Below are 17,021 nucleotides of genomic sequence, written 5' to 3'. Positions count from 1 at the left end.
TTCATCATGCAAGTAATAAGGAACCTGCCCATCTGTGATCAGGTAAAAATGAAAAAATCTAATTTCTGCATTGATTTAAATAGTATAGCTCCTACCACCAACATCTGCCCTTTGACTTGCACCAACACCTGCCTTAATCTCACCATTCTTGCAAAGGCTGTGTATGCACATTCAAATAATCTCGAAGAAGTCTCCCAGTTTGTTCTCCTGCTAGAACACACTCAGAGCCATGTGTACAAACATTCAAATACTGAGGCCCTGAAGAGTGAAGAGCTTGCAGTGTCAACACTGTACAGCCAGCAGGTGAGGCAGCGACTGTGTACACATCAGCATGCTCTGCAAGCTTCCTTAGTTTTCCTGGCAACAGATGGCAGCAGTGCATTGGATAGCCCTGATTGGCTGACTCAGACTGCCCATGGTTAGCCTGTGTATCCCTAAAGCACACTGTAGGGATTATGAAAGGGGCATGTTCTGCTCCCTCCTGGAGTAGCAGTGACCATTTTTACTCTAGGAGAAGAAGCCTTAGTAGCAACTCTCTTATGAGAAACTGAATGTCTGTACAAGGTGTAAGTGGCAGTGAATCCTGTGTTGAACCAAGATGCTAAGCTGAAGCTGCAGTGTTGAACACCTTTTAGAAGATAAAGTTCTTCCATTAAGATTGCCTTACTACGTACCCTTTGGAACACCTCAAGCAGAACAGCTCATTGCTTATATACAACAACATCACTGTGTACTAGCTGTCTCTTATCACTGATCCACAAGATTAGGCAGAAATATAGTTCATTAGAATCCTGCAGCCTTAAAATGACACAGTGCAGAGGAAATATGTATAGGGGACTGACTGATTCAGCCTCCAAACCAGATAAAGAGAATAAAAGAAATGATCCAGAGAAGAGTTTCATCACCCATGCGTCTCGGAGCTGCTGTACATCTCTGACTATCAGAGTAGTCAGAATTCCTGTAACTTTCTCTATATGCCCCACAATATCCCCACTCCTTCCACCTTCACCTTTGTATACACTTCTTTCATCTAAAATCCAATTTTGCTTAGGCACTTGGTAAGTTCAAAGTTAAAAAAGGGATCAGAGCTGTATAAATTGGCCTTCTAAGGAAAAGCCCAGAGCAGCCCTCCTCTAGCTGCTGCCTCTGCTTCAGGGCAGTGGCATGGGATGTGGGGTGTAGCAGCAGGGTGGGGAGGGGGTGGGATATGCCTGTGCAGCTGCATGGTAAAGCAGGGGTGAGTGGGAGAGGAGTGTCCAGTCACATGCACAGTGCAGCAGTGAGGGTATATCCATGACCTATGGGCCCATGACTCACCCTTGTATGGCCTGAATGGCATGCAACCCTCACTGGTGCTGTCTCCGAGGTGTGTGGCTCTGGGCTACTTAAACGCTTGACAGCCCTTCTCTTGACCTCCATCCCTGCAGTTTCTTCTGTCATAGTTATCTATAGACCATGATGATGTTCAAGAATGGCAACAATATACTGGTTAAAAGTATCTGAAGTCAGTTGTTCTGTGGTTTTAGAAATTACCAGCTCCTCAATGCAGGGATATTGTCACTTAGGTCCACATGGCCCAGTGCAGTAACAGCTAGAGATATATGGATACTAGAAGCAGCATATTAGCCCAGTACTCCCTCTCAGCTAAGGAACCCTGCTGAGAAGCAGAGTTTACTATGATGGAGTTTCAGAATGAAAAAAGGTAAGGTGGAGATACACCAGCATCTGAAGAAGAGTTCTCCAAAGGACTTAGGAAGGTGAGCATACCAAGCCATGGAGTTGCTTTCAAATGCCTCAGAAGCACTAAGGCCTTTACTTTCTATAAAGGGTTACAATCCATGCGTTAAATCCTGAACTCCTTCCTCAGGCAAAAAAACTACTGAAGTCAAAGGGAGGCCTTTGCTCCCTTACAGAAGAGTGAGTGAAAATTTGACTAAAGGTTTGTCTACATATGGACTTTTTCCTGATTTACTTCACATGTGGGTATTTATTTTTGGAATAAGAGTGTTTACACAGAGTTAGCCAGAAATAATTCCATGTGCATGCAGGCCTTAAAGACTTCAGGTTTAAGCACTGAAGCTGTTGTAGTGGACTGTCTGCAGTTGGAAAATTCCACTTAACCTGCTGGAAAGGAATTAGATCAGCAAAGGAGTTAGCAACATTTTTGGTCAGTGCGCCAAAAACACGCACAACCTTGAATTGTAAGGTGTTAGGATGCTAGGGGTGAATGGCAGGGGAGCTGTGAGGTGCCCAATCCTTGTAGAGGCAGCACAACCCTGTTACCTCCCTGCCATCTGGCCCCAGGTGCGTGTGCCAGTCAGAATGCCTCCACTTTGGCACCCATGCCAAGGGTCGCCTACTCCTGCATTAGCCCATAACCCTGCCTGTGCTAAAAAAAATAACTATATTGCCTACAGGTTCTCTGTGAACTTGGGAACCTCTACATGGCTGTGTTATAGACATAAAGACCACAAATTCCTGATCATAACCTTATCTTAGATGATCTGATTGTGTGCATAAGGGCAAGTCCTAAGTCTAGTCTGATCCTGAATATCAGTTTTTCACACAATTTCCAGTCTGTTAGTCCATGCCATTAGAAATTACTCTGCTTTGTGTTCTTTTGTTTGAAGACTGGGTACATATTAGACTTGCTTTATGTGCTACTTTTCTTGCTGAATGCTTGTTTGCCCTCACCTCCTATTTCTAAACTCATTGCTTTCATAGTGTCATTACCTCACTTGCTTTTGTTTCACATTTTTAATTCTGGTGTTCCTTATTACACAACTTTTTACGTAGTTCCATCTCTTATGCCTGCATAAATCTTACTTGATACAGGGAAGCCAGTCAGTGCTGTTACTGTGTTCCTGCAAGCCCATAGTTACATTTACATAATCCTCAGGAGGTCATCTAGTCTGATCATCTGCTCAAAGCAGGACTATCCCCAACTAGATCATCCCAGCCAAGACTTTGTGGAGTTGTAGTTAGTTCTTGAAAATCTCCAAGGATGGAGATTCCACAACCTTATTGGGTAACCTGTTCTAGTGCTTTATCACCTTCCTAGTGAGAGAGTTTTTCCTAAGTGGAAACACTGGGGATTGAACCCAGGACATCATGCATGTAAAGCATGCACTCTATCACAGGGCTATATGTTCTTGATAAAGTAGGGAAGAAATACTGAAACCTCTTACATACTGTATGGACCACAGTCCTGTTTTGCTTTCTCATACCTCTGTCTTGGTAGCTAAAGTGGAACTAATTAAAGTGCTCACAATTAAAATAATTTTATAAAAATAATATCACTTGCAATGTAACGGTTTTGTCAATAAATCAAGTTTCATTTAGTGTTGGTTAAATTACAGAGATTTATAATTTATCGAGTTTGGATAAAATGTAATAACTTATTTATCCTCAGAAATCACGGTTTACTTGCTCCTCTTTCTCTCTTCATTGCTTCATCTTTATTTATATATGTTCACTATTATCTCTTCTAGAAATGAAGTAACAAGTTGTAGCCATCACACATTTTTAGCCTCTCCTTGCAGATTCATAGACCCAGAGACCAAATGAAACTATTATAATGTATAACAAAGGCCATAGAACTTCCACCCTGTGATTTCTAAGTAACCATGTAACTTCTGTTTACGGTAAAGTATATCTTTTAGAAATGTATTTCATCTTAATTTAAAGACTTCAAGTGATAGAGAATCCAAGTTTTCCATGCCAGTTGTGGCACTCTCAATAAATATACTGCCTATAAGTTGGGGGCACCTGAATTAAATTACGTGTGCACAAAAAAGCATCTGCCTGGTCTTGTTCTTCTGGAGCCTGCTTCAAATCTGTATGGATACCTCATAATATTTTCATCAGCCACAGCAGCTGTGTGTGGAAGGTGGAGGACATCACAGGAGGCAATAAGGAGAAGGCTGCAGCTGTGTCACAGGTTTTGGAACCTCATCAGTTCAGGGCTTAAGTCTAATACTTGTTTTGTACGATAGACCAATTTTGAATTGTAGGCCTAAAATTCTACCTCATAGGTGCACTGATTTAAGACAACATGTCAAATCCATATTTATGTAAGCAGTGCAGAAGTTACCAAAGATACGTCTAGGATGTGGATTTCCTGATCCCTCAGACAGGGTTGTTTGCCTTACTTATTATAGTGACTTTCAGTGGAAGCAGGTAAGACTATGTGCTTCAGAGTGTAAATTCTTGCCAGTTCTGAATAGGCCTAGAAGGAAAGTGCTTTTGTAGGCAGATCACAGGAGGGCAATTGTATTGCATTTCTTTGGATCCACCAAACTTACGGTCTGTTGAGAAACTGCTTTGCAGTCTCTATGCCTGGCTGCCTGCAAATGGATTCCTACCCTCTGTGCCCCTCACTATGTTCCTTATAAAAATTTGATTCATCACAGGATGCATAAATGCATTGGTGCACTTAACTCAGTTTTTGTGTGCTTCACATTTAACCGGAAGGCAACATTGCAAGAATTCTGTGCAGAGAAAAATTCTTTGAATCAAGTTTGGCAGGTGAGGATTGGTGCACTTGGCTAGACTGGAAATACAAATGGCTCACTAATGACAGGGTTGGATATGCTGAATTGCCCATTATTGAGCTGAAGTTAAATATACATCTAGAGGTACTGAAGAGGTGATAGTTGCAGCTTGCTCATAGGTGTTATCCCAGAGGCACTATAATCAGCATTTGCTTCAAAATAGGCAGGAGAAAAATTATATACCATGGCAAACATGCAGCTACATAATGTGGTTGTAGTTGCATAAAAACAATCTGAAAATTCTCTCTGTCCTGCAGGACAAAGACTACTGAATCATATCGAATTCCTTTCCAGCAGGTCAAGTGGAATTTTCCAACTGCAGACAGTCCACTACAACAGCCTCAGTGCTTAAAACCAAAGTCTTTAAGGCTTGCATGCACATGGAGTTATTACTGGCTAACTCTGTGTAAACACTCTTATTCCAAAAATAAATGCCCACATGTGAAGTAATCAGGAAAAAGTCCATATGTAGACAAACCTTTAGTCAAATTTTCACTCACTCCACTGTAAGGGAGTAAAGGCCTCCCTTTGACTTTAGGAGTTTTTTTGCCTGAGGAAGGAATTCAGGATTTACCCCATGGATTGTAACCCTTTATGATAAGTAAAGTACGGCCTTATTGTTTCTGAGACATTCAAAAGCAACTACATGGCTTGGTATCCTCACCTTCCTACGAGCTTTGGAGAACTCTTCTTCAGTTGCTGGTGTATCTCCACATCTTACCTTTTTTCATTCTAAAATTCCATCATAGTAACACCAGCCATCAGTCTTAGCAAGTTTGTGGAAACATACCATATGGTTGCCAATATTATGACCCCAACGTCTTTGTACCTGCGCGGAGAAAACCTTTTAACCCAGCAAGACAGAGAGGGATGCTGGTGTGTGGACAGCTCAGTGTCTCCATATGCATTGCCCAGGATTTTGTGCCATAGAGAGGTCACTCCAGCTTCACTTTCTTTTCAAGCAAGGTTTATGTGCAGAGAACTGATGTCTCACTCAGAATAATTCTACTGTCATGTGAGACAGACATATACCTACTACAATTAGGGCCTGTTTAAGAGTGTTCATTTTTTTTCTATGAAACATACTCTTCTTTCATTCAGAAGACCCTTAAAAGGTTTTCTCATTGCAGGTGTTTTAAACCAGCAAGGCCAATAGGGGGACACTTTGCAAACTGCTTTATTGTTCATATTGTCAACCTTTTCCTTTCTCTTTACAAAAGGTCTGTAAAAACTACAGCTAGTTTCTACGTGGGAGCTGACCTATAATCAAGCCTGCAACAGTCATAACTTTCATACTTGTAGTATTTTGCGCATGCAATAAAAACACTACCATTTTTAGTCAAATACAAGATGAGATTGGGGGGAATCCCCCATCTTACACTTACATACAAGGAACTCTTATTAGCTACATTGTTTATTACTACACTGGAGCCAAATGCAGCATGAGCTCAGGAAAGGAAACCAAATACAAAGTTGTTTAAATGCAGCTAACACTGAGCATGACTAAAAGACACAAGGCCCATGTGGGTCATCCATACTGATAGGAACTTTTTTTGGCCCTTAAAAAAAAAATGGGTGGGTGTTCTTTCCACAGGGAACTTACACTAGGCCTGGTATGGGACTGTAGTACTGGGCCAGCATCAGCAGAGCCAGAGCCAGCCCTGATCCCTCCCCCTTGGTGCCAAGAAAAAAGGCTGAGATAAGGATGGGATTATACCACAAGAATAAAAGAGTGTAGTCCATCTGAAAAAGATACGTAGTAGTGCCCATTGAGCACAGTCCCCCTCAGTGCCAACTCTGTTAGAGTGATGGCAAGCCACTATGTTGCATATATTTCGACAACTTCTTCACTCCCAGAGCTAAGCTGTGCCTTTCTTTCCCAATTCCAAAGATTCTTATTTCTTTACCAACCTTAAACGTCTGGCAAACATCACAAAATGAGGCCCCAAACAGTTCACTAAGAATCCCTCTGTTGCTCCCTCTCTCAGCCTGTTGCACAAAGTGCATTTTTTATGGGCCTGTGTTGTACTTCCTAAGGAAATGGAGGGATCAGTATACTTGAGAGCAAATTCACAACAGTTGTTCTCTAAGCAAAAATTACATCTATCTAAACACTAAAGAAGTCAAGTCAGGAAATGAAACCCACAGTTGTTTTTAACTGATATTAGCAGAAGGATTTAAATGGGCATAATGCAATTACCCATGCTAGAATTTAGCAAGGGTATCTAGATCAGTGGTCACCGAACAGTGGATCTCGATTCACCGGTAAATCTCGGAGCCTCTTAGAGTCGATCTGAGGTGGGGGTGGGGGGCTAAGTGTCCACGTGCATCCATGCATGCACCCCAGCCCAGCAGGTCAGTCCATGCAGGAGGGAAGAGGCGGGGGCTAGATCGAAGCCCCCGTGCTGAGGGAAAGTGCCACAAAGGCAGGAACGGGTAAGTTGTGTGGGGCCCCCAGCTAGGTGGGACTTCCCTGATGGAGAGGCACATCCCCAAATAATTTTTTCTCCCTTTGCCTTGATCTGCCCCTGCCCTTCCCTCACCACAGACTTACCTGCTGGATGGGGGGAGATGGCAATGGTGCATGGTAGATCTTGTGTTGTTTTTAAATGCCAAAGATGATCTCCTACTCAAAAAGGTTGGAGGACCACTGATCTAGATGAACACTCTCCTTGGAGAAAGTGTCATGGGAATTTAATGTCTGCAAGTGACAACCTGTTTCATCATACAAAAGTGATTATTTGTAGCATCCCAGTATCCCCTAAATCTCAGGTTGGGTCAGCAGTTCAGTAATAAAGAATTGACCACAATATCTGCTAAAACACTGAAGTCATCTTCTGTAGTACCTTGAATTTTCTTCTAACATCACCCATTTTGCTTCTAACCAGAACAACTGCATTGAGATCACAGCCCAAGGAGGTACAGCTGAAGAAATAAACCATCAACAGTCGTACTGTTAGCAAGTAACTTTAGAGAGGGTACAGTTTGTCCCATTCTGTTTCTGCTCAGCTATACTGGTTGACAGAGTAGAGAGTGGTAGAGACTATTACAATTATTCTTCAGTTCACTCAGAGTGCCTATGAGCACCCTAACAGAGAACACACCTCACTTTTTAAATGGGATCCTGGCTAACTGTTGCAGAAATACACAGGGCAGGGTGAACCTACATTATTTTTTCTTCTCACTGCCCTGCACTAGATGCATGTATGGGGCCAGATAAAATATGACGGGGCTTTTACTTAACTACTGACACTATACAGCTAATCAAAGTATAAGCCTCAGGAATGGCTTATACAGGAGGAGGAGAGGAAAAGAACAAAATTCAGATTACTTGTTCCAAAAAATCATTTATATGAACGTGAGCCTGCAATGCGATGCTGCGGTTAGTAAAGCGACCAAAACGCTGGCTTGCATCCATAGGTGCTTCTCAAGCAAATCCCGGGACGTCATTCTCCCCCTGTACTCAGCCTTAGTGAGGCTGCAGCTGGAGTACTGTGTCCAGTTTTTGGGCTCCACAATTCAAAAAGGATGTGGAGAAGCTTGAGAGAGTCCAGAGAAGAGCCACGCGCATGATCAGAGGTCAGGGAAGCAGACCCTATGATGACAGGCTGAGAGCCCTGGGGCTCTTCAGCCTGGAAAAGCGCAGGCTCAGGGGTGATCTGATGGCCACCTATAAGTTTATCAGGGGTGACCACCAGTTTCTGGGGGAACGTTTGTTCACCAGAGCGCCCCAAGGGATGACGAGGTCGAATGGTCACAAACTACTGCAAGATTGTTTCAGGCTGGACATAAGGAAGAATTTCTTTACTGTCCAAGCCCCCAAGGTCTGGAACAGCCTGCCACCGGAGGTGGTTCAAGCGCCTTCATTGAACACCTTCAAGCTGAAACTGGATGCTTATCTTGCTGGGATCCTATGACCACAGCTGACTTCCTGCCCTTTGGGCAGGGGGCTGGACTCGATGATCTTCCGAGGTCCCTTCCAGCCCTAATGTCTATGAAATCTATGAAATCTATATGTTTTCTATACTTATAAAGATTGCAGGAACATTCTAAAAAGGCACTCATGATTCTTTAAAAATCCAAAACCATACTTTAACTCCTTTTCTCCAAATTGTGCCTCATGTGGCAAGAAATACATCTACATTCCTTGGTGTTTCAAAAACTCAAATGACAGTGGGCTGAATTACAACTTAAATGCATATTGGTAGAATGAGAAGCTGATCCATTTGCACAGTAATATGCTATTTTTAAGTCACGCATCATGGCATCTTCAAAGAGGCCAGTCATAATTATGATGGATTAGACTGCAGAGTCAGTCCTAGATGCAGTAATTGTTTCACAGATGCTGCTGATGTGACTTGAATTTCTAATAAATTATAGCTGGGGAAAAGTATGTAGAGCTACTAAGTGCTTTGGCTAAAATATGATTATTACCAGAAGAGAGAAAAAACAAATGGTTATGTTTGAGAAAAGGGGCAGATTTCTTTGAAAGAAGTATGCTTCACCCCACAACAGTAGCAAAAAGACAGAGTGCACAGACTTCGTAGTGCCAGCCAATTCTATTTTGCAGAAGCACCTGAACTGTGCGCATGATATACATTTAAGCTAGTATCATAAAGGTTATTACTGACTTCATATTACAAATAATTATAATGATTTCTAGCGTGGTTAAGCATCTTTTTTGATTTGTAATAAGATGAGACTTAGGGAGGTTGTGAACAACTGAGTTTAGACACAGAGAATCAAGACTTATGCAAAGTAACTCCCAATCCTACATGTATCCTAAAGAAAGGAAGTGTGGGACTTTTTAAATCAGTAAGCTAACACTAGACTATAAAGTACTGGATGATTAAATCCGGCTTTGGAATGTCTGCCACTATCTGCTGAAGCTAAACAGAATCCAAAGGATTGGTTGACTTGTACTGTAAGGCTTTTGGGAACCCTGTGAAGAAAGCATGTATTCTTTGTCTTTACTAACGAAGAAACTGAATGGTTTTCGAGCCACACGATTATGAGATTCACTCCCAATGCACAGCCACGCTTTGTGAAGAGGTTTGCATGCACAGTTTGGAGAAAGGACATGCTCTACAAATAGTAAGGCTCTTGAAACATCAACGAGATCAGCAAGAGTTGTTAGAAAATTCTTAGATTGTTGGAAAACGCTTTACTTGTGTGATGAACCGCAGTTCAGCCGACTATTGCTGATACGCTTTCATGGCCCTGGAGTGGGCTCCATCAGACAGATGCGTTGTTTACATAAAAAATTTTAAAAGTAGTTTGAGAACACAATGTTAATTGCTGTGTTTCATTTCTTTTTACATGAGGTTGGGAAACTGATTTAGAAGGTCACACTTTCACCTTTTCTCTCTGTGAGCAGTGGGAAGCCAAGGTATCAAAAGTATGAGGTAACAGAATGGACAGGGAGGGATTTCTGGTTAGGGTCAAATTCTGTTCCTTGACTCCTTTTAGAAAGGAGAGTAATTCTTTAGCATCTTGACTTCTAAATCAGAGTTCTGAACAGAAAGGGATTCCAAGTAATCTTACATAGCACTAGCACTTCTGCCTACAGTAATTTTACATGACCTTGGGAGTTATTCTTATTTAAAGAGTGTTTCTGAATTCCATTACTTACTTGAGCTTAGTAAGACAGTAATATCCTGGAATGGAGTGCACATAAAATAAATTAGGTATTCCTTGGTATCATATAAAAAATAGGGAAGGATAAATAACCCTGTTCTGTGCTACTGGAGGCAAATCTACTGCGATATGAGAAATGTTCATGTATAATAGTCCCCTCTGTAGAGTGGTAATTTAACCACTTGTGATACTGAAACTTAGTAGTCCAAGCAGGTCTGAACTGATGAGGAGAGCCCTTCATGCTCTCTTTCTGTGCAAATTAAAAGAAAAATAGCAAAAGTCTGCATGAATTGAAACCACATCTTTTTACATCATACTTATTTGGTTCATTATCATTTGAGTTATTTACCTCCATTTCCCTGTGAGATGCTCTCTCAGTCAGTCTCTCTTCTGTCACTTTCACTGTTTGTTAAGAACCATAAAACCAAGAAAGAGAAAGTTATGGAAAAGATATTGGGGCTAGATCTTCTACAGATCTCTTGTGAAAAGGATTAGATAATTATTGAATGGAGTTAGCTTACCGTACCTGTGCAATGTGTTTATGCAATAAGAAACCTTTTTATAAATAAAGATTATAAAAGTGACAAGAATTTCCAAAGCATCCAGCTAGAATTGAAAATAAAGGGTACAGAAATTTGGGGCTTTTCTGCCCAATTAAAAATATCATTCTAAGGCAAATATATTGGCTGCATATTTTAAAAATAGTGTTTCAAAACAATTGGCATCATACAAATATATAGCATGGTCTTAATTTTTTTACCTTAAATAAATATATTATGGCAAATTCAATACATGAAAGAGTGGCAATTTCAGTGGTTTATAGTGAGTTACTGTTTTGTTTTACATATATGTATTGTGCTGAAAGTAAAATCTTTGGAACGCTAACTTTGAATGACTTTTGTTGGACAGCTGAAGATTTAGAAAAGAAGGGGGTTTTCTTCTCTATTTGGCAAGCTTGGTGGCAATAATCCTTCAAGTCAGACAAGAGAGGCTTGGCACAGTATAATGAAACAACAGGATTAGCTCTGAGTCTGGGAACTAAAGTTTCTGCATGATTTTCTACCTTACCTGAAAGAACAATCATGACAGAAGCATGTAGACATACCACTCACAAGCAGCAAATATTCTTTTAATAAATAAAAAGAGTTGTTAATGTTATGAAAGATTTATTGTTAAGATAAGTATCATACTGTTTGATTGCTAAACTGGGAATGAGAAAATACTGTTTATTTTCGCATGCTCTTTTCACCCCATGTTTCTCTGAAATATGCCATAGCAATCCATGAAAAGAGATGTTTTGGTTCTGTACAGCCCAACACTAATGAACACTCAGAAATCCCTGGCTTTCTTTAAACAGCCAGAGACCCCTGTGAACCTCGCATGCTGTATGTAAACAGGTTAGGATAGCAGATGGTGGAATACTGTGTGTACTGTCAGTGGTTTAACAGTAGTAAACAAAAGTAAACTTAGATTCTTTTCCATCCTTTTTCCTCTTTCAGATACGCACAGAGGGCAGCCTTGTGGATGGCCCCGGAGCAGGCCAGATGGAACAGGATAGAACCAACAATGTTGATGGCAATAGATTGAGTCCATATCTAATACCACATCCTTCTCAAGTTTGCCAAGTGGAGCCTTTGTCAGTGAAGTTGCAGAATGGAAGTCCATTAGCAGAAAAGCCACATATTGAAGTAAATGGGGACCATAAGTGGCTACATTTTAAGAGCAGCTGTGGAATACCACACGCGAAGGGAAATCCAAATAATCGAGTCAGCCCTGACCTTCTACAGGAAAAGAGAATATATCCCAAGTATATGCAAAATGGTGGGATAAAACGCACTTTTAGTGAGCCTTCTCTTTATGGACTTCATCAGAACAAGAAAATTAAACAAGATAAAGAGGTAAACGGGGAAAAAGATGAGCCAGGAGAAAACAATGAAAAACCAAGCATCTCTGAATCCTGCAGTGAGAAGGAATCTTTGAGTTTTACAGAAAAAGAAAATGCAGCTTCAGATTTTATACAGTCTTCAAGATACAACTATGGTGGTTCAGAAAATCCTCATGATCTTCAGCAGAATGAAAAGGAGAGGGAAAACGTTAATTGCCACAACAGGGACATTGTCTTACTACTTAAGAACAAGGCAGTGCCAATGCCTAATGGTGCTACAGTTTCTGCCTCTTCCATGGAAAGCATGCATGATGAACTCCTGGAGAAAACACTGTTACAATATTATCCAGATCATGTTTCCATTGCAATGCAGAAAAATACATCTCAAATAAATGCCATTACCAGTCAGGCTACTAATGAGTTGTCCTATGAGACAACACATTCATCCCATACCTCAGGGCAGATCACCTCCCCACAGACCTCAAATTCTGAGCTGCCTCAAGTGCCAGCTGTAGTGGTTGCTGAGGTCTACAATACAGAAGACTCCAGTAAACCACGTGTATTGCCAGGTAGCTATTCACTTCAGAAACCAGAACTACAGCTACAGCAACAAAATCCAGTCTGTGATACACCCCAGGTTCCTGTATGGAACAGGACTGTTCATGGAAATATGGGGCAGGTACCCAGCCAGGATCTCTCTCCAAGTTCCAGCAGTAATCTGCAAGCTCAGGACAACACCCTGGAGGGGTTCCCAGAGCAAGCAGAAAAAAATGGTGCTTTGTTTAAACAAAACTCAATGTTTAATAACGATTCTTTCACTCCTCCTCCTGCTCCTATTCCTCCCCTTCCTCTTCCTGTTCCTCCTCCTCCTGATCCAGAAATGAAGAGAGCACTACCCACTGGGGTTACAGAAGGGTATAATCCCTATGATAATAGAAAGGCTGAAGCTCTTCCTAGGGAAGAGAAGTGCGAAGGGCAGCAGGAAGGACTGATGTCAGAAAGTCCTGGCCTTGCCCAGCAACAACCCAACCCTCAACAGAGGCTTCCCCAAAAGCCTCAGGTGACACAGCAGGATGGTAGTGAAAGCGATCTGGCAACTGCTATGATGGCATCATTCCAGCAGTGCCCAGAAGACATGAAGCCAACAACTGAATCTTGTGTCCAAGATTTGCAAGTGCGTGGAAGTGATGGAGAGTTGCAGCAACACTATCAGCATTTCCTGGGACAAAGAGAACCTGAGACCTCTTCTCAGAAAGAAAAGGGCGAGGTGAAAGATCCTGTGCAGCAGACAAAACATTATCCCAAACCAGGTTGGATAGAATTGATTTCCACCCATTTTCGCCATGGAGAGTCTCTACAGAAGCCCAGTGAGGCACTATTGAGGTCAGTTCTTCAGTTACGGTCAAATCCACCTGAATCAGCACGCTCAAAGCAGTATACTGGGAGTCCTGATGCATTAAAAGTGCCTTCAGGACAGTCCCACAGCCAGAAAATAATCCAGCCTGAACAAATGCCTCTTCCATACAAAAGCAAGACAGCACAACTGCAACTTCTCCCTATGGCTGACCAGTGGCTTCAGTTCCAAAAGTGCTCACCCCAACCACAGCTCACAAAGATGGATCCTCTGCCAAAATCCCACATGCAGCACCATCAGTCACAACAGTTTCATTTTCAGCCAAGACCAGAAGAAACTGAGCTGCCTTTGGGGTCTCACTTAAAACAGCAGCACTTGAATCCCCAAACATTGGAGAACGAGCAGTTCTTACATTCACATATTTTAAAGCAGATGCTGCAAAAACAGACGCAGCACACACAACTGTCACGGAGTCCACAGCTCACTCCAAACCAGCAGCAGCAACAAGCCTTGCAAATGAAGAATAAAGAACTGTCTCAAACTATTTCCCATTCCCAAAGCAACAGTGAACAGCAAATTGTTGGAACATCCTTTAGCCAGATTAAACTGGAAGAATGTTTTCATGCTGAGAATAAATATATAAAATCAACTGAGTTCCCACATACTAACTCCCAGCTGGGATTAGAGCAGGTACAAAAGGTGAACAGTAAATCTTCCCTTTGTGATCAGATTTTAAAAACAAATGTTAATCCCCAGCATCCTTGCCCAAACAGTGTGCACTTGACCTCAAAGAAGGAAGACGCCATAAATGTTGAACACTTTGGTATAAGCAAAATGCAGGACTTGCAACATATGCAGTATTTTCCAAATAGTCTCACCCCAAAACAAGATGTGAATCATTGCTTTCAAGAACAAGAGCAACAGACTCAGCAGGCTTCAGTTAGACAACTACCACTCCAACACATACCAGGATATGGTGCTGGCCTGAATCAAGGTATGTCTAGCCAGCAAGCTACACAGATTCAGCAAAGGTACTTACCACACAGTCAGCAAACTCCCTCACACTCACAAGAGCAGAGAGGTTGTCACCTTCAGCCTCAACCCCATAAAGATTTTCAAAAGCACGCTGCTCTTCGGTGGCTTCTCTTACAAAAGCAAGAACAGCAAGGACAACAGCCACCCAAAACTGAATTAGGTCCCAGTGTGGTACGCAAGCCTATAAAAGTTGAGGCTGGCTCAAAGTCTAACATGGGCATGCGTCCATTAACTGGACAGCTGGAAAACAAAACATGGAAGAAAACAATTAAACAAGAGAATCAGCACTTTGGTTGTGTGAATGTGCAACAAAAGAGTATCATTGAGACAATGGAGCAGCAGGTAAAACAGTTTCAGGTCAAATCACTGTTCGATCACAAAGCTCTTACTATCAAATCACCTAAGCACGTGAAGATTGAAGCAGCAGGCCCTATCACTATCCTATCAAGAACTACTAGTGCTGCAGAATTTGACAGTCAGACTCTAACCTTTGATCATCAAGCAAATCCTTCTGCTGAAAGAACCCCAACCAAAAGAACAGCTGGTACTGTTCTCAACAATTTTTTAGACTCACCTTCCAAGTTATTGGATACTCCTGTAAAAAATTTATTGGACACACCTGCCAAAACCCAATATGATTTCCCATCATGCAGTTGTGTTGGTAAGTGGTAAAAAAATGTGCTAGAAGCACATTGTTAAATCAAGATTACTATGTTTTCCTTTAAAGTTTCTTATTTTTTTTGAAAATGCCAGCAGTTAGTAAGAGTGTAAAACTGTTTTTTTCTTTCCAGCTAAACTAGTCCTGGCATTACAAATAGACCCCCTCTTCTCTGAATTTTTTATAAAGTGGTTATATGTCTGGTTTTGCATGTTACAGCCACTGTGGATAGCATATAAATATAATATTGAAGAATCCAATGTATCCCTTTTTATCCAGTCTCCTTGAGCTGTAGACATAAAGTGAAAACATCTGATAAAGAGTAGGCAATGTCCTCATAACCTAATTTGATAAAATAGCAGTTAAGTCAAGGTTGGATATACTGTTGTTATGAAATGTGCCTGTGGGCCAAAACTGGATGTCCTTACTTCATTTTTTCCTCAGATACCCAGTACATTTACTAGGAGGTTAAGTAAAAGCTGGGGAAAAATGGATATTCCAATTTTGCCTGACTTGCACTGGAACTTTCTTCCTTTCCTACCTTCTATTCACCTGTAATGGCTATGGTCAAGGGCAGCAGAATGGCAGTCCCTGTGCTACAGGAAGTGCAGATGCTGGCTCTTTACTACACAAACAGCAAAAGGGATATACTGGAGGCAGACCAGTGGTTCACTCAGAGCAGGATTAGGCAGGGGTGGAGTGGAGGAATGTAAGGGCCTTGTTACACATTACACCGTGAGCTGCACAAATGTTAATCGGCTTAGTGCTAGCTTGCAGTTACACATTCAATTTGAGCAGCATATCTGTGGGGAGTGGCCACACCTTAATAAAACAGGAGCTTGGTTATGTGGATTAAAAGATAATCATGTCCTGGAGTAGCATAACGTTGAGACACATAACTAGTGCATTAAGTCACTTAAAGGTGGTAATGTGCTGACAGTCCAGAAGTTAAGAGCTTCAGGAGCCACACAAAATTAACATATAACAAGGCCCTAAGAGTAGGGCCTATGTGTTATTTTGTGTGGTCTGCTGTACATTGTTTGCATTGAAACTGTGACCTTCCATGTTGCTTTTACTGTGGACTGGGCTTAGTTACCAGGCACATTTTGAGCTCGTAGTTCTGGGGAAGCAACTCCCTACTACACTGGGTTGAGGCACAATGTTCAGTTCTTCAGTCTGCAGAAAACTTATGACTTTCCTTGATTGAAGCCCCATGAGAATCTTGGCTTTCTTACTTAAAGAAAGTGGTTCTCCATAAATCTTTTTGTCCTTCTGAAATGTTTTAAGTCACCCCAGGACTAAACAGAGGAGGTAGTGCTTTACAAATAATTCTTGAAGATTAGAAAACTGGAAGCTTCTTTCTTAATCCTCCTTCCTATTTGCTGAGAAACCCAGAGAAATGGAATTGAAAAAGCAAAACTTCGTATCTTCATTTATAACTTGGATCACTAGCACTTGCAGAGTAGATATGCTTACCTTGCATATTCACACATGAATTTTTAAAACCATTTCTTCAATGCATTTGGCACAGATAAGCTTTCCTTCAACATCTGGCATTCCTATCATGTTTCCCACTCTGATTTGTGGCCAATACAGCAACTGTGGAGACTGCTCTCCACTTATTGTTTCAATTCCTCAGTATTCACCCATGCAAAAGTAATGGAGCATGGTATCCATCTTCTTTTTTTCAGAGCAAGCCCAGTGCTATAGCATAACATGGTAGTATTTATTGTTTTCTCCCACACCCATAATTGTTTGAAGGAGTTTTTATATTAATTTCCTGCCCCTTTATGTGTGCAGGTCCAAAGCATGTCTTTGTCTTATTTCCCAAAGCTATACACAGACACTACCATCAGCTTACTCAGTTCATGATGCTACAGTAACAGAATGCACAGAATC

At 41.5% G+C, this 17,021-nt stretch overlaps 1 protein-coding gene across 4 annotated transcripts in view; it reads left to right on the top strand.

Moving 5' to 3' along the window:
- Positions 1-17,021, top strand: part of TET2 (tet methylcytosine dioxygenase 2) — a 91,431-nt gene that overhangs the window by 49,196 nt on the left and 25,214 nt on the right. For all 4 annotated transcript variants that reach the window (XM_059722149.1, XM_059722147.1, XM_059722148.1 and 1 more), the window contains one exon: positions 11,690-15,125. In XM_059722149.1, coding sequence (XP_059578132.1) covers positions 11,735-15,125 — 3,391 coding nt within the window. In that variant the 5' untranslated portion in view covers positions 11,690-11,734. The remainder of the gene's footprint in view (positions 1-11,689; positions 15,126-17,021) is intronic.

The sequence above is a fragment of the Alligator mississippiensis genome, chromosome 2 (assembly GCF_030867095.1).
Source record: "Alligator mississippiensis isolate rAllMis1 chromosome 2, rAllMis1, whole genome shotgun sequence".
NCBI classification, from domain to species: Eukaryota; Metazoa; Chordata; order Crocodylia; family Alligatoridae; genus Alligator; species Alligator mississippiensis.
The sequence above is the reverse complement of the archived record's forward strand: the minus strand, read 5'-3'. Positions and strand labels throughout refer to the sequence as shown.